The sequence below is a fragment of the Ammospiza nelsoni genome, chromosome 5, assembly GCF_027579445.1.
Source record: "Ammospiza nelsoni isolate bAmmNel1 chromosome 5, bAmmNel1.pri, whole genome shotgun sequence".
NCBI classification, from domain to species: domain Eukaryota; kingdom Metazoa; phylum Chordata; class Aves; order Passeriformes; family Passerellidae; genus Ammospiza; species Ammospiza nelsoni.
The window spans coordinates 1805762-1828424 of NC_080637.1; the positions used below are offsets into that span (position 1 = coordinate 1805762).

Genomic DNA, 22663 nt, shown 5'->3' on the forward strand with positions numbered 1-22663 from the left:
CTTCCCTGTGGAGAGTTTAGTTCAGGCATGGCTTGAGGAAAAAGGCCATGAAGCCATGCAATTGAGAGAAAAGTAACAGGTAGCTGTGAAGCAGTTCCAAAGCAGTTCCCAGCCTGACTTCTATAAACAATTAGTCTCTCTCAGGCATCACTGTATAAACAATAAGGTTCTCAGGCTGTCTTCCCATAACAAGTGAAACACCCTCTCTGGGAAAAGATGGCACCCTGGGAACAGATATGGAAGTTTTGGGAACCGTTCATATCACAGTGGGAACACTGGTTTTATTTTGTGTAAACAATCAACGGTATTGTAAAACAAAAGGAGTGGTTAGAGTTTTCTCTGTTAGCCTATTATATACCTGGATTTTGGAATATGCATGAAGTTCATTATCACTATTATTTAAACTGGCTGATCGATCAATAAAGTCGAGTTCGATGCATTATAGGATGGTCGTTCTCCCCTCACTTCAACACTTCCCTTCCCTTCCCTTCCCTTCCCTTCCCTTCCCTTCCCTTCCCTTCCCTTCCCTTCCCTTCCCTTCCCTTCCCTTCCCTTCCCTTCCCTTCCCTTCCCTTCCCTTCCCTTCCCTTCCCTTCCCTTCCCTTCCCTTCCCTTCCCTTCCCTTCCCTTCCCTTCCCTTCCCTTCCCTTCCCTTCCCTCTCATTTCCAATTCCACTGGATCCCATTTCCAGTTCCACTGGATCCCATTTCCAATTCTTACTGGATCCCATTTCCAGTTCCCTGACTCCCATTTCCAATTCCCCTGGATCCCATTTCCAGTTCCACTGGATCCCATTTCCAACTCCAACATTTATAGATTTCCAAAAGTGACAGTGGGCTGGAGGGTGACAGTGCCACCTCTCCAATGACACTGGACAAACCAACAGCCCATCAAATTTCTCCTCCTCCATAAATGAATGCAAAACAATGAGTTATTTACAGAAAGTCTGTGAGAGAGTTTGCTACAAGAATGTCAACATCAGAAGGCTTAGGAAATCTTAAAAAATCAAAGCTACCATGCCAACCATGGACTATGTGAGTTCACTCCACATTTTTGCTGCCACCACCCACAACCCAAATTCAGTGCAAATAAAGCAAATATTGAGGAGTTCTCCACAATTTCCCAGAGCCACCACAGGGATGACAATGGCCATCAGGACTGACACATCAAGGATGTGCTGTCAAACCTTGGCCTGAAGAAAACAGTGCCCACCTCACATTGCACAGGCCTAGATAAATTAAATGATCCAATTCCTGGATAAATTAAATATCCAAATCAACGTAACACACCCCACCCCACTGCCAACCACAGGCCACATGGGTTTGCTCTGTATTTCTGCTGCCCCCAACCCAAATTCAGTGTAAATAAAGCAAATACTGACGAGTTCTCCCTGATTTCCCAGAGCCACCACAGAGAGGACAGTGGCCACCAGGACTGGCACCTCCAGGATGTGCTGTTAAACCTTAGCCTGAAAAACCAGTGCCTACCTCACATTGCACAGGTCTGGGTAAATTAAATTATCCAATTCCAGCTGGGATTCCAACTCAGACCTTCTATTAAAGCACTTCCACAAGTGACTGGCCAGTGGCAGAGCATCGTCACCGAGGCCAAAACCACTAAAGGTGGAAAATAAGAAGAAAAAAACTCCCAGCAAGAAAAATCCCTTGCCTTTAATTACCATTAGCAATGCAGCATGACAGAGGGAGATAAACACACAGGCACCTACACAAATAAGGAGCTTGGGAACACAAAGTAATTACTTTGATAGGTTTTTTTTTTCCCTCCCCCTCCCCAAAGACATTCAAAACTTATTAGTCTCCAGAAGAAAGCACATATCAGCAAAAGACTGTCACCTCGGGGATAAATGAGGGATTTGTTTGGAACTCATTTCCAGGAGAATATATCCTGGTGGTTTTAAGGCTGAGGAGGAATGTGTTCTGGCCAATACTGACTTTTAAAAAATGTTTATTCCTATTTTCCTGAGCCTGGAAATGGGAACACCAGGTTCTGCCTGGTGAGAAGTTCACTCCATTGATTGTTTCTCCACCACGCCACAAACCCAGTGAGGAAAAGTCAATGAAGCCTCTCAGTTTTTCAGTCCATTTCCAGTTTGGGAAAATTGAATTAATCTCTTTACTCAGACATCCCTGTCCAGGCCATGAAAATCATTGCAGAGAACACGAAAACCTCTCTCTTTAAAGGTTACAGAGCGAGGATTAACAGCGCCTGGGGCAAGGGCTGGAAAACCTGATCAAAATAAAACATTGAGTCAACACTGGCGAGGCTGAGCAGGACTGGTGCCTCCCAGAGCCTGCTGATATTTCCAGATGATTCCTGCTGATATTTCAGATGATTCCTCCTGGCCCTTGGAGCCATCCCCATGGAGAGTGGGTGCTCTGTGACCTCCCAAAGCCAGGGGAGAGCAGTGCTTGGAGAGTTTAGCCCCTGATCCAGCTACTCTGGGGGTGTAAAACCATAAAGGGTTGTCCTGGGGAGGAATATTTGAGACTGAGCACATCTAGGGAGAAAGAGCAGTCACATCTTCCAAAAATCTCCAAAATATTCCAAAATCTCCGCACCATCCTGTGCTGAGAAGTTTCAGCAAAGGATTTGGCCATGCCCGAGCTTCCAGGAGCTTCTGAAGGACTGGTAAAGCTGAAAGTTTGGGAAAGCTGGAAAAGCTGAAAAGGCCAAAGGATCTGGGGAAGGGTCTGGAGAACCAGGAGGGGCTGAGGGAGCTGGGAAGGGCCTGGAGAGCCAGGAGGGGCTGAGGGAGCTGGGAAGGGTCTGGAGAACCAGGAGGGGCTGAGGGAGCTGGGAAGGGCCTGGAGAACCAGGAGGGGCTGAGGGAGCTGGGAAGGGTCTGGAGAACCAGGAGGGGCTGAGGGAGCTGGGCAGGGGCTGAGCCTGGAGCAAAGGAGGCTCAGGGGCCCTTGTGGCTCTGCACAAGTCCCTGCCAGGAGGGGACAGGGAACAGGGACAGGAGCAGAGGGAATGGCCTCAGTGCAGCCTCAGGGTGGATTTTGGGACAATTCCTTCCCAAAAAGGCTGCCCAGGGCAGAGGTGGAGTCCCTATCCCTCAGGGATTTAACATCCATGTGGATGTGGCACTTGGGGACAATGGGGCAGTGGTGGCCTAGGCAGGGCTGGACTCAATGATCTTGAAGGGCTTTTCCAACCTAAATTCCATGATTCCAAATGTACTGAAAAGCAGGGAGAGACCCCAAAAAATGCTCCAGAAAATGCTGGGAAGGCACAGATTGGGGCCCTCCTAAAAACTCCTGGCAGATTTCACTGGGAATGAAATCCATGGATGAGGGAGTTTTAATGATCCCATGGATTTTTAATGATCCCATAAAAAGGTGGAGCTTTGGGATGCACTGGGCAAGGGCCACACAGGGACCCTCTGATCCCCCAAATCCCCCATGGGCAGCAGGAGGAGGAGGGAGGTGGCGACGAGGCCACGGAGCTGAGGGGTGGTTTTTAATCCTCTGATTTTCGGTTAATGCGGTGAAACCACTAATTACAGCTAATTAAACCTGCACTGAGATCAAAGCTCAGCAGAAGCTGCAGGGGGGAACAAACAAGGCAGAAAAGAAAGGGGAAGAAAGTACGGATTTTGTTGTAAGCGAGCCCTTAATTGAAAACCAAAGCAGCTTTGTTAATTAAAAGCTGCAGGCCCAAACGAGGACAGGCTGCAGACACAGGAGCACAACCTTCCACAAGCTTTTCCTGCAGAGACTCTCCTGGCCCTCATCCCCTGCAGGGAAGGGATTTCCTGGGATCCAGACTGGGAAAATTTGGGGATTTTTACCTTTCACAACTCAGCTATGAAGAGGGGGAACAGAGTGCCCTGTGTACTCAGCTAATGTGGGCTTTGCTCAAACTGAATGATCCTAAACACCCCAAATTTAATCCTGGCCTGAGGGCAGCCCCAAGGAGAACATTTGAAATGCTTCCCTTAAATTTTTTAAGATGTTTTTCCCCTTAAATTTTTAAAGGGTTTTTTTGCCACTTAAATTAAGATTTTTTAAGCCTTCTGATGTTGACATTCTTGTAGCAAACTCTCTCACACACTTTCTGTAAATAACTCATTGTTTTGCATTCATTTATGGAGAAGAGAAATTTGATGGGCTGCTGGCTTGTTCAGTGTCATTGGAGAGGTGGCACTGTCACTCTCCAGCCCCTGTCACTTTTGGAAATCTATAAATGTTGGAGTTGGAAATGGGAGTCAGGGGAACTGGAAATGGGATCCAGTGGAACCGGAAATAGGATCCAGTGGAATTGGCAATGGGATCCAGTGGAACTGGAAATGAGATTCAGGGGAACTGGAAATGGGATCCAGTGGAATTGGCAATGGGATCCAGTGGAACTGGAAATGAGATTCAGGGGAACTGGAAATGGGATCCAGTGGAATTGGCAATGGGATCCAGTGGAACTGGAAATGAGATTCAGGGGAACTGGAAATGGGATCCAGTGGAATTGGCAATGGGATCCAGTGGAACTGGAAATGAGATTCAGGGGAACTGGAAATGGGATCCAGTGGAATTGGCAATGGGATCCAGTGGAACTGGAAATGAGATTCAGGGGAACTGGAAATGGGATCCAGTGGAATTGGCAATGGGATCCAGTGGAACTGGAAATGAGATTCAGGGGAATTGGAAATGGGATCCAGTGGAATAGGAGATGGGAGTCAGGGGAACTGACTGCCACAGGTGGCAGGGGAGCATCTCAGGAGCTCTGCAGAGAATCCTGACTGAGCAAAGCATCCAGGTCAGGATTTGCTGGACCTGATGCTCCCCACACACCAATGGAGCTCAGAGATGGTTTCAGAGGAAGGTTCCCTCCACCAGCTCCTCCCTCAGGCAACTGGGGCACCCAGGCACAACCACAGGATTTATCTGGAGTAAAATCAGGCAGAGAATTAAGATTTGGCAATGAAAAGTCTCCCTGCAGAGCACGGGGATGTTCGAATGCTTCCCCTTCCCTCGGCAGCTCCCAGTAGATGGCAGCAGGGCACTGCTGATTCCTGCTGCCAGGGAACGGCAGAAATCTGGGGAAAATCGAACAAAAAGCTGCCCAATGGAACAAAAACCTGCCCGGGCTGGCAGGACAGGAGGGCTGAGCGCCGAGGATCCAAACCCGGCAGCACAGCCCCGGTACCAGCCCAGCAGTGATGCAGGATTGACGTGGGATTGAGAAAAGCTCGAGCTGCAGCTGCATCTTCCATCCTAAACCTCCCCATCCTCCCTTTTCAGGGGATCATGGAATGCTCTGGGTGAGAAGGGACTTTGGGATCATCCAGAGCCACCCTGGCCATGGGCAGGGACATCTTCAACTGTCCCAGGATGTTCCAAGCCCCAATGTCCAACCTGGCCTTGGAATAAAGATGGGTTTGGAGTTACAGGAGGGGCTGGAAAGGATCCAGGGAATGGAGCTGGGAAGGGTCTGGGGAGGCTGAGGGAGCTGGGAAGGGTCTGGAGAACCAGGAGGGGCTGAGGGAGCTGGGAAGGGCCTGGAGAACCAGGAGGGGCTGAGGGAGCTGGGAAGGGTCTGGAGAACCAGGAGGGGCTGAGGGAGCTGGGAAGGGTCTGGAGAACCAGGAGGGGCTGAGGGAGCTGGGCAGGGGCTGAGCCTGGAGCAAAGGAGGCTCAGGGGCCCTTGTGGCTCTGCACAAGTCCCTGCCAGGAGGGCACAGCCGGGGAACAGGGACAGGAGCAGAGGGAACGGCCTCAGGCTGGGCTCAGGGTGGATTTTGGGACAATTCCTTCTCCATAAGGGTTGTTAAACATTGGAAGGGGCTGCCCAGGGAGGTTTGGGGTCCCCATCCCTGGAGATGTCCAAGGAACACCTGGAGGTGGCACTCAGAGCTCTCGGCTGGGGACAAGGTGGGGATTGGGCACAGCTTGGACTCCATGGGCTGGGAAATCTTTTCCAACTTCCGTGATCCTGAGAGTCCATGATTTGGGTTTACTGATGGCCAAACCAGAAACAAGTGGAGCTTTGATGGCTTCTCCCCACCCCATCTCCCCTGGGAGCCACCAGCAGTGCCAATGAGGTGCCACATCTGCTACAGGGACATGGTACAGCAAATATTCCTGGAAATGTCCCAGCCAATACCTCAGAAATGTCCCAGCCAAAATCCCCAGAAATGTCCCAGCCAATATCCCTGGAATGTCCCAGCCAATATTCCTGGAAATATCCCAGCCAATATTCCTGGAATGTCCCAGCCAATATCCTGGGAATATCCCAGCCAATACCTCAGACATGTCCCAGCCAATACCCCAGAAACGTCCCAGCCAATATTCCTGGAATGCCACAGCCAATATCTCCAAAATGTCCCAGCCAATATCCCTGGCATTGTCCAGGTCAATACCCCAGAAATGTTCCAGCCAAAATCCCTGGGAATGTCCCAGCCAATACCCTGGAGATGTCCCAGCCAATATCCTGGAAATGCCCCAGCCAATATTCCCAGCATTGTCCCAGCCAATATCCTGGAAATGCCCCAGCCAATACCCCAGAAATGTTCCAGCCAAAATCCCTGGGAATGTCCCAGCCAATACCCCAGAAATGTCCCAGCCAAAATCCCTGGGAATGTCCCAGCCAATACCCCAGAAATGTCCCAGCCAATACCCCTGTCATTGTCACCCACAGCAGGACAAGGTTCCTGGTCCCTGCAGGAGGGGTGGCCATGGGAACACCTGGAATGGCAGCTCCAGCTCTCTCCAGATGTGGGGACACCTCTGGACCCCTCAGCTGCCACCCCTGAGGCAGGGAGGACCCTGAGAGCAGGGACAGTGCCAGCCCTGCTCATTTCCCAGGTGACAGTGACACTGGTTAGGGAAAATGTTCCCATTCCGTCCCTGCTCTCTCTGCTCCCTCTGCAGCCACCTCAGTTGTACACTCAGGTTTAGCACCTGTCTGACCCAGAAAATCACTTTTTTTCAGTGATTGTTTTAATTTAAGAGTGAGTCTGGAGCAGAATCCTCGCCCTTTGTGACGACCTCTGATGAAATCTTCATAAAATCCCAGAGAATTTTGGGTGAGGATAGAGAGAGAGGAGGGAAGGAGACACAAGGGAAAGGATCCAAGTAGGAATTCAAATTTGAAGCTTTTGTGCCTTTCATGCTATAAATCTAGTTCTGGCTGTGAAACTTTGGTAACTTGGAAGTCATGCTCAGTCCCAGAGTTTGCACACATGCCTGGATATTCCACAGGGAGAAAATCCTGCTTTTTCCTTAATAAAGCAGTGGAATTCCCAACAACCTCCTGCATTTCTGCTGCCCTAGATACTGAACACACACAGGAGTGAAAAACCTATTAATATTTGCAGGAAATTTAGCAAATGCCACAAATCCTTTGTGACACCTCAGCAGTCAGAACCAGCCTGTTTCACCCTTTATCCTGGTGGAAAAACCTCCTCACACCACTTGGCAATTTCATTTTTTTTCAGTGGAAATGTGCTCTGTGATGCTCTGTTGAGACTTTCCTTGCCTTGAACTGAGAATCTGAAAGCAAAACTCATTTAAAACACATTTTCCCCTTGCCATGGAGTCCTCCCAAAGCAGCAAATGCTGCTGTTGTCACCTGCAGGTTACAGAGCTTTGGAAAAATGGGATTTAAACAGCAAAAGCCTCCCCAGGACCAACAAATGTTACCAGGGCTTGCTCTGAATCCTCCACCTGATTTTTGATTCAGAGGAAAAAGGGTTTCCCCTTCCAGCTTCCCTGCTTGGGATTTCTACTGCCTGGAGTCACTGAGCAGAGGAGAAAGGGATGCCCAGTGCTCTATGAGGCCTCTAAAAAGCCTTGAAGACAATGCCAGAAGTGAAAAATAAAAGCAAAAAATCAAAAAGCACAAAGTTCAGAAAAACCTTAAGGAACTTCTGGTTCTTTCTGAACTGGCCTGGTCTTTCCTACAAACTGATTTCAAACTTTGAGGAAAGGGATGTGCTTCAGAATTCAGATTGGAGGCATGGAGAGGGGAGTGTGGAGAGTGATGTATTGATTGTTAATTGTGACTAATTGCTGCTGAACCCTCAGTGTGATGGACACAGAAATATCCAGGCAGGGCTGAGGTCTCCTGTCCCACCCAGACCCTCCAGTTCCCTGGAGCAGTGAGGCAGGGAGGGAATTTATCCCAGGAAAACCTTAAAGAACTTTTTGGTCCTTTCTCAGCTGGCCTGGTCTTTCCTACAGATTTCAAACAGGTTCATTTTGAGGAAAGGGATCTGCTCCAGAATTCAGATTTAAGGTATGGAGAGGGAAGTGTGGAGAGTGATGTTAATTGTGGCTAATTGCTGCTACAAACCGATTTCAAACTACAAACTGAATTCAAACTTTGAGGATAAATCTGCTCCAGAATTCAGATTTAAAGGCATTCAGATTTAAGAGTGATGTATTGATTGTTAATTGTGGCTAATTGCTGCTGAACCCTCAGTGTGATGGACATAGAAATATCCAGGCAGGGCTGTCCCACCATGACCCTCCAGATCCCTGGAGCAGGGAGGGAATTTATCCCGGGAAAAAAAGGGGAAGGGAGAATTTCTCCATCAGCTCTGCCACTGCTCCTGTACATATAAAATCCACTTTATATTGGAAAAGGCCAAACTGAGAGTTATGCACAGCACAGAGCATTTACAGATTCCTGCCTGAGCTGTATCACAGAGGTACAAATCACTTTTATCCAGCCTGATGTTGTTTTATGCTTTCTGGAGGGGAGCTGTTATGCTTATTTAATATTTTGAGCAGAACCTGGCTGCCCTGGGGTCCCTGGGGTGACGTGAGAGCCTTGCTCAGGTGATTGTGAATTCAGGTGAGCAGGGCAGGCCTGGGATGCACCAGAGCCTTGTTGATGTCAAAGGAGGATCTGGGTAATAAACATTTAAACATTCAGGAGTCATCTGAACAACTAAAGAGTCAAACAGAGCATGAAAGAAGAAAAGATGAAGCTGTGAAAGCAATAAAAGAAACGTGGCTGAGTTGATTTGATGGGAAGAATCCAGCACAAAGCTGCTGTGGGAGGGTGGGGTCAGGCTCTGTCCCCAAGGAACAAGGGACAGGACACAAGGAAATGGCCCCAAGTCGTGCCAGAGGAGTTTAGGGCTGGATATCAGGAAAATTCCTTCACCCACAGGATGGTCACATTTAAGAAAGAAAAGATGAAATTTGGGAAGTTTATTCCTTGCCGAGTTTCTAATGGATCTTCCTCCCTCCCACTCCTGCAGGCCTCAGCTTCCTCATGCCAATGGTGATCTGAAGAAATGGGTTCAGTAAGGATTCACCCCCAGATGTGATCCCAAATAAATGAGGCACTGAGTCACACTCTTCACCCACAGAGCTCAAACCTCCCTCAGAATTCAGCCCCAGTGATGGCACCAAGAGTTTGTGGTGGGTCAGATCCAAGTTCCACACAAACTTCTCTCATTTCACAAACCCCATTCCTCCATTTCCAGTGTCATAGATAACAGCAAATAAACAACTTTGAGAATGAGAACAGAGGAATCCTGACTCGTTCTTCGACTGCTGAGCTGGGAAAAGAGGCTTGTACCTATCTCAGAGTCACTCTGACCAACAGAGATTCTGAGAGCTGGACAGTTTGTCTCTATCCTAAACCAGTCCAAAAAGTGCTGCCATCATAGCAGAAGATGGAGGCCAAGAAGAAGGATAAGGAGAAAGGCTGGGCACATCCAGATTCCTCCATCTTGCCACCTGAAGCCCCATTCTAAAAACCCAAAAATCTATTTTTCACCCCGTGATAAATTCACTGTCATTCTACTTAAACTTTTGTAGCTTGCAGATCCTCATACAAGGTTGGTAATTTTTTCCATGGGTCAAGATCAAAGTCACAGGGGTCTTGTGCTCTGTGCCAGGGTCTCTGAGGCCCCTAGCAGGGGTTTGAGCCCTCCAGGACAGCCAGAGGGATGTCCTGGGTTCTGACATCTAACACAGGTGATAGCTATTGGACAATCATTGTAGATAATGCACACATAATTTACATTATTTCAGCTCCTGTGGGCCCCAGGTGAGGGACACAGGGCGAGGTCTGTGCTCACCTGGCGAAGTCCAGGTCGGCCTCGCGGGACATGGTGATGTTGGTGAGGTTCTGCTGCAGGATGAAGATGTTCCTGCACATCTTCTTGATGCCCGACTCGCTGATGCGCCTGAAGTAGTGCGCGCCGTTGATGAGGATGCACGAGATGAGGTGGCCCAAACCTGCAAGGAAGAAGAGATTTAGTGCCAGTAATTCATGGTGAAAACCCCCAAAATGTGCACTGGAAGTGGTGCCTGTGAGCTGGATCAAGGGATAATTGGGTTTTAACTGTAAACTTGTCACAGACATTTTATGAAAAATCCTTTCCTTAGGATTTTTCCTCCTGAGAATCTGAGAGGCCTCAGGAACAAAATGTAAACAATGATTATCTGCTGCTGTGGAATGCAACAGGTGCATCTGGGATTGGTCTCATGTGGTTGCTTCTAATTAATGGCCAATCACAGTCAGCTGGCTTGGACTCTGGTCAGTCACCAGATTTTATTATCATTCCCTTCCTTTCCAGTCCTTGCTAGCCTTCTGATGAAATCCGTTCTTCTATTCTTTTATTTTATGATATATATTATACTTTTAACATAATATATATCATAAAATAATAAATCAAGCCTTCTGAAACATGGAGCCAACATTCTCATCTCTTCTCTCGTCCTGGGACCCCTGTGAACACCGTCACAGAAACCCTCAGTAATCTTCGTGGTGCAGTTTAGGACTTTCCACCTCTTTAGTAAAAACACAAAACTGCCCCAAAACTTAAAGCTGTGTATCAAGGGATAATTGGATTTTAACTGGAAACCCTCAGTAATCTTTGTGGTGCAGTTTAGGACTTTCTGCCTCTAGTAAAAACACAAAACTGCCCCAAAACTTAGAGCTGTGTTGTCACAACCAGTGATTTTTAGCCAGGCTTTGCACAATGTCCCTTCCAGTCCCTGGACAGAGCAATGGGTCACTGCAGCTCCTGTAGAACTACAGGATTTTAATCTGTTCTGTTCTCCAGGGTGGTGGTTTCCCGTTTTTCCTGGTAAATTCAGTCTCCAGGGGGAGGAATGAGCTGCATTCCAAAGTCCCTGATGCACAAACCCTCTCTGATCAATCCTGAACAGTTTCCTGTGTCTGAAGGATGTCAGAAGGGCACAGCAGCTGAGGGGTCAGGGACACAGCCACCCCCATGCATCCACTTGTGCCACATTACACAGAGCAAAATCCCAGCTTGGTTTGCACTGCACAGGTCTGGGCAAGCCCAGAGGCCAATTAAAAGTCTAAATTAAGGATTTAGTTCATGTACAGGGAGCTGGGTGGGAAATATGTAAATCCCAGACCTGGGATTATGAGGTGTGATTAAGGAGGACCATGAGTATGAATTTAAACTTCAACAGGATGTGAGTGGTCCCTGTGGCTCTGTGTGGAGCCAATTCCCTCTTCCTGAACAAACAATCAGAGAATCCCAGGATGGTTTGGGTGGAAAAGGACCTTAAAGCCCCTCCAGTGCCACCCCATCCATGGCAGGGACACCTCCCACTGTCCCAGACTGCTCCAGCCCCAGTGTCCAGCCTGGCCTTGGGCATTGCAGGGATCAGGGGCAGCCCCAGCTGCTGTGGCAATGCCAGCCCAGGCAGGAATTCCTCATTGCCAAGATGCCACCCATGGCTGCCCTCTGGCAGTGGGAGCCATTCCCTGTGTGCTGTCCCTGCAGGCCTTGTCCCCAGTCCCTCTGCAGCTCTGCTGGAGCCCCTGCAGGCCCTGCAATGTGCTGGGAGCTCTCCCTGGAGCCTTCCCTGCTCCAGGGGAACATTCCCAGCTCTCCCACACGGCTCTCACTCGACGCTCTGTAGGTGACACCAGCACCTCACTCTGCTCCACCCCCAAAGGAAAGCCGTGGAGCTTTGGGATGAGGATGGAAAACCCTTTATGGAGGAAGGACTGGGAGGAGCCTGACCTTCGAAGATGTACTGGAACTTGTGCTGCTGCAGGCTGGCACTCATGGCCTCCTCGATGGCGCTGATGTCCTTGTTGAGCCGCACCACCAGCGGGTCGTAGTCCATGCTCTCCACGTTGGCCACGATGGCGTAGTTCCCCTGCTTGGCCAGAGGGATCAGGTAGTGGAAGCAGTGAACCCTGTGGGCACGAGGGAGGAACATCACAATGAAACAACCCCTGTTTTAAAGTTTTTATGGGATGCAAAGTGGCTTTTCCCTTCCTGAAGCTGGTAAAAAATAACTGCAGGAGATGGGTGGTGATGTTTGCGTTAAAGGCATCCTACTCTTGTCACTGTTCCATGTTCAGGGATGGATCCAACAGATCCTTGGAGATGGATCTGACCTCCATCATCCCACTGAATGGGATGGGAGAGTGCCTTGCTGTGTTATTATGAGGATATAGAGGGTGTCTGAGGCGGTAAGTGGGATTGTGGCTCCTGTTAAGATAATTGTTCCCAAGATTCCCCAGCCTCCCATACAATACTGGTCCTCCAACAAGAACTCCTTCCATGAAAACCTCATAAAAGGGATGACTGGCAGAACCAGCGAGCCAGGGGTCATGGAATGAGCATTGAAATTCCAAGATTGTGCCTATTCCCAAGCATTTCACACTACTGCAACTCCATCCTGCTCACCAATGTGCCCAACCATCATCCCTCCGTGGAAGGAGAAATTCCACACAGTTAAAGCCCAACATGCCCAACCATCATCCATCCATGGAAGGGGAAATTCCTTGCATTTAAATTCCAACATGAATAACCATCATCCCTCCATGGAAGGAGAAATTTCTTGCAGTTGAATCCCAACGTGCCCAACCATCTCCATGGAAGGAGAAATTCCATGCAGTCAAATCTCAACATGTCCAACCATCATCCCTCCATGGAAGGAGAAATTCCATGCAGTTAAATCCCAATGTGCCCAATCATCATCTCTCCATGGAAAGAGAAATTTCATGCATTTAAATCCCAACATGCCCAACCATCATCCCTCCATGGAAAGAGAAATTCCTTGCAGTTAAATTCAAACATGAACAACCATCATCCCTCCATGGAAAGAGAAATTTCTTGCAGTTGAATCCCAACATGCCCAGCCATCTCCATGGAAGGAGAAATTCCATGCAGTCAAATCCCAATTTGCCTCCCTCCATGGAAGGAGAAATTCCATGCACTTAAATCCCAACCATCATCCCTCCATGAAAAGAGAAATTCCATGCACTTAAATCCAAACTTGCTCCTCTCCATAGAAAGAGAAATTCCTTGCAACTGAATCCCAATGTGCCAAACCACGTCCATGGAAGGAGAAGTTCCACACAGTTAAATTCCAATGTGCCCAACCACCATCCCTCCATGGAAGGTGAAATTCCTTGCAGTTAAATCCAAATTTTGCCCCCTCCATGGAAGGAGAAATTCCAGACAGTTAAATCCCAACATGCCCAACCATCATCCCTCCATGAAAAGAGAAATTCCATGCAGTCAAATCCCAATTTATCCCTCTCCATGGAAGGAGAAATTCCATGCAGTTAAATCCCAATATGCCAAACCATTATCCCTCCATGGAAGGAGAAATTTTATGCAGTTAAATCCCAACCATCATCCCTGCATGGAAGGAGAAATTCCACACACTTAAATCCCAACTTGCTCCCCTCCATGGAAGAAGAAATTCCATGTAGTTGAATCCCAACGTGCCCAACCATCAGCCCTCCATGGAAGGAGAAATTCCATGCAGTTTAATCCCCTTTTAGGACTCGGCAAAAAATCATAATTAAGTTGTTTCTCTCAAAGCCAGAGAGGAAATTGCTGTGTCCAGAAAGATCCACAGCAGAGCTCCTTCTGCTTTTGTGGTGGGAACAGGGTTGGGTTCTACTTCCACCAGGAGAGGTTTAGGTTGGATTTTAGGGAAAATTCCTTCCCTAAAAAAGGGTTGTCCAGCCCTGCACAGCTGCCCAGGGCAGGTGTGGAGTCCCCATCCCTGAGGGATTCAAAGCCATGTGGAGGTGGCACTTGGGGACATGGTCAGTGGTGGCCTTGGCAGGGCTGGGAATGGTTGGACCTCATGATCTTAAAGGTCTTTTCCAATCTTTCCATGATTCTGGAATTCACCTGCCAGGGGAACAAATCAAAGCCTGAGGGAGAATCCCTGGAATTTGGGGCATAACTCAGGGTCAGCACATGGGGACAAGAAGCTCACACCAGAGTGGCCCAAAGCTGTGCCAGAGATGTCCTGGCTTCCACATTCCCTGGAAAACACCTTGAGGTGCCATCATGAGCAAATCCAGTTTAGGGTAATCCCAAGAGTAAAAGCGCCTTATAAATAATTTTATATGTTGTTTAAAAATATGAAAATCCTATAACAGACATTAACTAATCTAAAATTCCATGGTTATTCCAACAAAAGCTGCTTCCATTCCCAGGCTGGACAGGGCTTGGAGCAACCTGGGATTGGGGAAGGTGGATGATCTTTAAGGTCCTTTAAGGCACTGGACGATCTTTAAGGTCCTTTCCAACCCAAACCTTGCCAGGATTGTAGGATGGGATTCCATGGCTTGGAGAATGATCTGGGAGTGCCAAATGTCTCCTTTAAGGAAGCACATCCAGATCCAAGGAGCAGTGTCTCAGTGACCTCAGGGGCACTGGAGGAGGAGAAGACAACACCAAGCTGCATGTGGAATGAACGTGGGCTCTGAGGCAGGAGAAAAATCAGGGGATAATTGTGTGGAATTCCCAAAATTCCTGGGCAATTCAAGGAGCCAATTCACAAATTCCTGGCTGTTCTGGTGTCTCTGCAGCAGCCAGAGGTGGGATGAATCCCCAGGCCCTTCCCAAATGTGCTCTGAGCGTCTCTGAACCCACAGTGGATGGATTCCCACTGTGCTGTGCACCTTGGACATGGCACAGATCCAGGGAATGGGTGCAGGATCAGAGAATCCTGCCAGGAACAGGCACCAGAGTTCTGCAGATGGTTGGAAATGCAGAGTGAGGGATGCAGGGGAGCTCCCACCCCGCTGGGGTTTCCCTGATGTCTCAATCCTTCAATCCCTTCCACCCTCTGGACACCCTGACACATGGTTTGGTGAATTCACAGCTCCAAACTCGGCTCCTGTTGGAAGCACTGCTCTAAATTACTACAGAATTTATCCCTCAAGTCCATTTTAGGGGATTTTGCTTAATCCAAGTGTGACAAAAAGCCACAGAGGCCAGACACCCATCCCAAGAGTCCAGGTTCCTTCAGCCCAGCTGGAAAACTTCTCCATTTCCATATTTCCACCTCCTTTTCCTCAAATCCTCCCAAGCCCAGCACTGATGGATGGCAGGATGAAGGAGTGCTGACAAGAATTAATGTGGATTTTTTTCCCAGAGCCCCACACTGATCCAGCAGAGCACACGGGGACATGACGTGGCTTGGAATGTGTCACCAAAGAACAAACTGGTGATCCATCAAAACTCTGACATCCCCCTTCTATCTGATGCCTCAGAGCAAAGGGAAGCAATGAAAATACACCTGGCCTGAACAGTTCTCCAGGGAAAAACATCTTCCCAGCCCTGGAGTGGGCAGCTGGCAGCCTGAGGAAAGGGATTTGCTGCCTTTGGTCTTTGCATGTGAAGGCAGAGACTTCATGAAATCACCCAGCCCTTGAAAAAATCCAGCTGGTTCCCCAGTTCCTGTTACTGTTTGAAGAAGTAGGAGGAGAACCTCATATTTGTAGTCCCAAGAAAAACCAAACTGTGGAGACACCTGTTAGACTGTGACAACACCATTGTGATGTTTTGGAAGGACAAAGTCCCTGAAAATCACATTTTTTCCTGGTCTCTGAACCATAATCATGGAATCACAGAGTGGGTTGGGTTGGAGGGACCTGCAAGGTCATCCAGTGCCACCCTTGCCATGGGCAGGGACATCTCCCACCATCCCAGAGTGCTCCAAGCCCTGTCCAACCTGGCCTTGGACATTGCAGGGATCCAGGGGCAGCCCCAGCTGCTCTGGTAGGACCCCACCACACCCACATGAAGGAATTTCTTCCTGAATTCTTTTAGTTAACAGACAAACCTCCCGAGGAAATTCCACTTTTGGTGCCTGCCTCCATGCCACATTTGGCCACCCACGATTTGGAGATCTGGCATTCCTGGACTCACCTTTGGTGCTGTCATGGATAAGATTATTTGTGTCCTCTGGACATGATCTCCACCTGCAGGCCCCCAAGATGCCCCTCTGTCACAGACATGTTTTATGAAAAATCCTTTCCTTGGGATTTTTCCTCCTGAGAATCTGAGAGGCCTCAGGAACAAAATGTAAACAATGGTTATCTGCTGCTGTGGAATGCAACAGGTGCATCTGGGATTGGTCCATGTTGGTTGTTTTCAATTAATGGCCAATCACAGTCAGCTGGCTCGGACTCTCTGGTCACAAGATTTTATTATAATTCCTTTCTATTTTTTTGCCAGCCTTCTGTTGAAATCCTTTCTTCTATTCTTTCAGTATAGTTTTAATATAATATTTATGATAAAAAAATAAATCAGCCTTCTGAAACATGGAGTCAGATTCTTGTCTCTTCCTCATCCTGGGACCCCTGTGAACACCACCACACCCCTCCATGCCCAGATTCCAGGTTTTTACCTGACTTCCAAGTGCAGCACTAGCAGGCAGCGGTCAGCCATCTCCTGGAAGGACCTGGCCAGCTCACTGAGGCTCTGCAGGATCTGCTCAGATGCAGGAAGGTGCTCCAGGCTGGCATGGCTGTCCTGGCCTGGGGACGTGGCTGCTAAGAGAAAAAGAGTTCAATTTGAGATCTTGTAAGAGCTGAAATGAGAGATGTGGGACTCCAGGGGCTCTCCAAAATGCAGTTTATAGTATCCAAAATGCAGTTTATTGTATCCAAGGTGTCACAGCAGCCCAGGGTGGTGGGTGACAGAGCTGTGCCCACAGCTGTCAGCTCCAGCTGCAGGCAGGCCTGCAGACCCACATCCCTCATTCAGGCTCTTACTAATAGTGCCCCACGTTGGGCGCCACTGTAAAAGCCTAAATGAGGGATGTGGGACTCCAGGGCCTCTCCAAAATGCAGTTTATTGCATCCAAAATGCAGTTTATTGTATCCAAAATGCAGTTTATTGTATCCAAGGTGTCACGGCAGCCCAGGGTGGGTGACAGAGCTGTGCCCACAGCTGTCAGCTCCAGCTGCAGGCAGGCCTGGAGCCCCTTTGGTTTTGGTCACAATGCATTACAGACTTTTCTTTGCTGAGCATCTTCATGCAGTAGAACCAATCTATTCCTGAACTGTTATCTATAGCCCATCATAACTACTGTAATTACCATATTCATGTTACTGTTCTCCAATCACTCACAGTTAGTACACTACAGTTTCAGCTAGAAGTTGTTTTTCAGTTTTCTTGCAGTGGAAAATTCTGAGACCTTTTTTCTACTTGCAACTTTTGCTGCCTTGTTTGCCTGTGCTTTGTGCTTGATAAAAACATCTTGTTTGGGGTGGGTTTATCCTTTGCTCTAAGCCATAAAAACCCTTCTAACAAACACACCCTTTGCCTCCTTGGTTATCCAGTGAGACTGGCTCAGCAATTCTTTTCTTCTAGATCAAAACTTGCTTCCATCTCTATTCCTCCATCAGACTCTACATTTAAAAATCTTTCTGCTAGGCACACATATCTGTGAGACCTTCTTGTCAAACTTTCATCCTTCCCAACAAGATGTTCTCCATCCCATCCAGAGCCTCCTGTGTGCTCCCATCCCAGCTCTGGGTGATCCCTCCACCTCTGATTCAGGAGTGGGTCAAGGAGCAAAGTGTTCCTGCCATGGATTGAACTCCCAGGTGGATCTGAGGGGATTCATCAACCACCAGGAGACATTTTCCTGGCAAGGGATTGCTCTGGGCTGGGAATTCCTGTGGCTGCAGAGTCCAGCAGTGTTTATCTCACTCTGCTGGGAGGGAGGGAGGGAGGAGCTGCTTGGGAGCCAGGGCACCCACAGGTGGGAGGGTCCTTTTTGGTCACCACAGTGTCCCTCAGGCGAGTCCCCACTCATTCAGAGGAGCCTTGCTTTGGTTTTGTTCCTTAACCACAGCTCTTGGGCAGTAAAAAAGAGTTAAACACCCGTGAGGTGCTCATGGATCATCTTCCCACTCCCGGGATTTTATCCCGGCCACCAGAGCAGTTCTAACTCTATAAACCCCTCAGGGATGTAAAAAGGAATTAAAACCACAGGCAACATTCATGAGGTGCGCATGGATCATCTCCTTTCCACTGAGACCTCCTTGAAACACCTTTTGGGATTTTATCCCAGCCAGGAGTGCAGGTCTTACTCCATCACTTCATCCCACAGGGCTGCAAAAGGGAATTAACCACAGGAAACACCCATGGATCATTTCCTTCCCAACTGAGACCTCCTTGAAAATCTTCTGGGATTTTATCCCAGCCACCAGAGCAGCTCCAACTCCATCACTTCACCCTTGGGGCTGTAAAATGGAATTAAACCACAGCCAACACCCATGAGCTGCTCATGGATGGTTTCCCACTGAGACCTCCTTGAAAAACCTTCTGGGATTTTATCCCAGCCAGGAGTACAGGTCTAACTGCTTAACTTCATCCCTCAGGGCTGTAAAAAGAAATCAAAGCACAAGCAACACCCATGAGGTGCTCATGGATGGTTTCCTTCCCACTGAGACCTCCTTTGAAAAGTTCCTGGGATTTTATCCCAGCCACCACAGGAGCTCCAACTCCATCACTTCATCTTGTATTCTACCCCAGGGCATTCCCAAGGAGCTGCTGACCATCAAATTCCATTTGGAGTGATGCTGCTTTAAGGAAATGTGACTTTTGTACAGCCATAGCCCTGCTTTGGGAGAGGAACTTTGGATTAAACACCAAAAATAATTGGCCTAAAATTAAACACATCCTCACATCCTAAAAAGAGAAAAAAAAACAAAGTGAGGGGATAAAAATCCAGATTTTTGTGTGTGTGTGTGCAAAACAAATTAAAGCAGAGGTGAACAAGGAGGAGGGAACTGTACAGTTAAGTGTAGAAATCACAGAATATGGAAGCAGATGAGGGAACGGTACAATTAAATATGGAAAATGTACAATTAAGTATGAAAATCACAGAATATGGAGGTAGATGATCTTTGGTGCCCAGAGCAGCTGTGGCTGCCCCTGGATCCCTGGCAGTGCCCAAGGCCAGGCTGGAAGGGGCTTGGAGCCCCCTGGGATGGTGGAAGTGTCCCTGCCATGGTTGGAATGAGGTGATCCTTGAGGTCCCCTCCAACCCAACCCATTCCATTAATTAACTCCATCAATTAACCCCTCTCAGCAGCTCCTGAGGCCACAGCAAAATTCATGAATTAATTTTTTGAACCAAGGAACACCAGCCTGGCAAATCCTGCAGGAAATGATGACCTGGCCTGGAGTGTGGAAGGGGAATAAAGAGGGAACAATGAGGGTGACAATCCAGCCTGGGTGGGTGGGAATGATGAGGGTTCCCCTTCCCTGAGCCTCCTCCCAGCCCCCCTCTGCTCACTGAGCCTCCTCCCACCAAGAAAATGAAATGATCAGTGAGGGGCTGAGGGGCTGATTTACACAAACTCTAATTCCAGATTATCCCAGGACTCTCAGGAGGCACCTGGGGAGAGATTTTTTTCCCTCAAGTGACCCTGGAGTGTGACAGGACTTCAGGGTTAGGTTTAGGGATAATTAGATAATTGCCTGGTGACAGGAAAGCAGAAAACCCCACCTGTACCATGCATGAAAAAACATCATTTTAAAGCGCAAAATCCTACATTTTGAGAGGTTTTTATCCCCCTGGAGATGCACTTGGGGCAGGAATCATCTCTCTTTTAGCAGAGGCAGCTCTGTCGGGCTGGGAGTGCTGGAGATGGATGGAGCCATCAGAGGAAAGCAGGAATCAGCTCCTTGCTGCTGCTCTGTCCCACCAAGAAAATCAAATTATCAACAAGGAGTGAGGGGCTGATTTACACAAACTCTAACTCCAGATTATCCCAGGACTCTCAGGAGGCATCTGGTGAGAGATTTTTGTCCTCCAAGTGACCCTGGAGTGTGACAGGACTTCAGGGTTAGGAATAATTAGATAATTACCTGGTGACAGGACAAAGCAGAAAACCCACCTGTACCATGCATGAAAAACCATAATTTTTAAGCCCCAAAATCCTACATTTGGAGAGGTTTTCATCCCCCTGGAGATGCACTTGGGGCAGGAATCATCTCTCTTTTAGCAGAGGCAGCTCTGCCGGGCTGGGAGTGCTGGAGATGGATGGAGCCATCAGAGAAAAGCAGGAGTCAGCTCCTTGCTGCTGCAGGCAGATGCACACACCATTTTTCTCCTCTCCACAATCCACTTGCAGCGCTTTTAAGTGAAGCTGTAATTATATTTGTCAGTGGAGATGAGGGGAGGAGGGAGATGGGCACAATCCGCTCCCTGTTTGAAGCACTGAAATCCTTCAGGGAGGAGGCTCAGGTGGGGTTTTTGGGAGGGTAAATCTGAATTTCTCCTGTGTGTTTTTACTTTTGGAGCTCAAAGGAAGCCCTTTCAGAGCCCATCAATTTTCCTTTCTTCTCTGGACACCCAGAAGAGAAAATCCCATTCTTTAAAGGCTCACTCCAGATAGTTTTACTCCATCATCCCTGGCAGCACGAGGGCAACAAATGAGCTGGAGAAGCAAAAAATAATCAGAGCCTGAATTATTAAAGGGCTGTGAATAGAAAATGCCATTTGGAGCTGGCTGTGGAGCTGGGCAGATCTTTGGGCAAAAACTGAGCCTTCCTGTGCTGTGGACCCACCACACTCTGAGAAAGGGAGGGATCTCTGATGAAATGTTGGAAAAGGGGAAAAAATTCTGGAATTCTGGGAAAAAAATCAGCCATGGAGTTCTTGTTCCTCTTCTGCTCCTTCCTAAGCCATTTCCAGCTGAGCCTGAGCCCACCTGGGCACCACAACACCCAGGCCAGTGCCCTGCTCCCCTGGCCCTGTCATCCTGGAGATTGGAAGGTGAATTTTCCATGCTGCTGGAGAAAAGTGCCAGCTTGGCTTGGCACTCGGTTCCTAATCCTGTGTCAGGATCCTGCTCTTCATTCTCCCTGCACAATTTTGCTTCCCTCTTTTCCCATCTTTTCAGTGAAAAACACCTGATTTTTGGAGTTTTTTTAATGAACCAATGGGTTTTGGGTGGTTTTCATTCCTTTTCCAGACTGCAAAGTGCTTAAAGAAAAGTGAGGATCAAGCAGACCTTGAGTTTGGTAGGAGGAGTTGTAGGATGGAGCTCGAACTTCTTATGTTGTCTCTCTATTTTCTGAGATAACTGAATTCAGCCCAGGAAATAATAATTCTGAGGAGGGCAAGATCTGGGAAAGTTACATCACAAATGACTGAAAACAGAAAAAATTAAGAGGAATTTTCCAAGCTGAGGAGCACTGGAACAGCAAATCCTGGACTTTTTTTAGGGGAATCCTTCCATAGTGAAATCAGCTCAGTTCCTAATCCTGTGTTAGGATCCTGCTCTTCATTCTCCCTGCACAATTCTGCTTCCTTCTTTTCCCATATTTTTAGGGAAAAACACCTGATCTTTGGAGTTTTTTTAATGAACCAATTGGTTTTGTCTCCTCTCTGGCTGAAACCACAGCTGAGTCCTCTCCCTCTGAGGAAAAGGAACATTTCAGGTGGTGTTTTCTGGGGTTCCTGTCTTTGGAATGAATGATGGGTCTGACTCCATGTTCTTAGAAGGCATAATATAATATAATATAATATAATATAATATAATATAATATAATATAATATAATATAATATAATATAATATAATATAATATAATATAATATAATATAATATAATATAATGTAATGTAATATAATGCAATGTAATATAATGTAATATAATGTAATGTAATATAATGTAATGTAATATAATGTAATGTAATGTAATATAATGTAATGTAATATAATGTAATGTAATATAATGTAATATAATGTAATGTAATATAATGTAATGTAATGTAATGTAATATAATGTAATGTAATATAATGTAATGTAATATAATGTAATGTAATATAATGTAATGTTATATTATATTATATTATATTATATTATATTATATTATATTATATTATATTATATTATATTATATTATATTATATTATATTATATTATATTATATTATATTATATTATATTATATTATATTATATTCATATCGTATCATATCATATTCCCTATACTAAACTATTCTAAAGGATACAGACAAAAGGCTACAAAGATAATAAAGAAAACTCCTGACTCATTCCAGAGTCCTGACTCAGCTGATGGTGATTGGTCATTAATTAAAACAATTCCCATGAAACCAATGAAACAATCACCTGTTGAATAAACAATCTCCAACCACACTCCAAAGCAGCAAAACACAGGAGAAGCAAATCAGATAATATTGTTTTCCTTTTTCTCTGAGGCTTCTCAGCTTCCCAGGAGAAGAAATCCTGGCAAAGGGATTTTTGAAATATGAAAATTTCATATTTCAAAATACGACAGTGACATTTTCATTCCAGCAAAGCTGAGAAAAATAAACTCAGCCCAGGCTTTGTCACCCAGGATTTCTGCAGGTGACTCCTGGCAGGTTGTAGATGGATGGATGCAGATTGC

The 22663-nt window shown here is 47.2% G+C and overlaps 1 protein-coding gene across 2 annotated transcripts in view; it reads right to left on the minus strand.

Annotated features, from left to right (window-relative positions):
* EXOC4 (exocyst complex component 4) overlaps positions 1-22663 on the minus strand; it is a 314456-nt gene that overhangs the window by 19213 nt on the left and 272580 nt on the right. The window contains exons 15-17 of one of the 2 annotated variants that reach the window (XM_059473330.1): positions 16636-16777; positions 11985-12163; positions 10056-10215 (exon numbers count right to left, since the gene is read on the minus strand). In XM_059473330.1, the coding sequence (XP_059329313.1) occupies positions 10056-10215; positions 11985-12163; positions 16636-16777 (481 nt within the window). Of the gene's footprint in view, positions 1-10055; positions 10216-11984; positions 12164-16635; positions 16781-22663 lie in introns of both variants that reach the window. The other variant, XM_059473329.1, reaches the window with a different exon arrangement.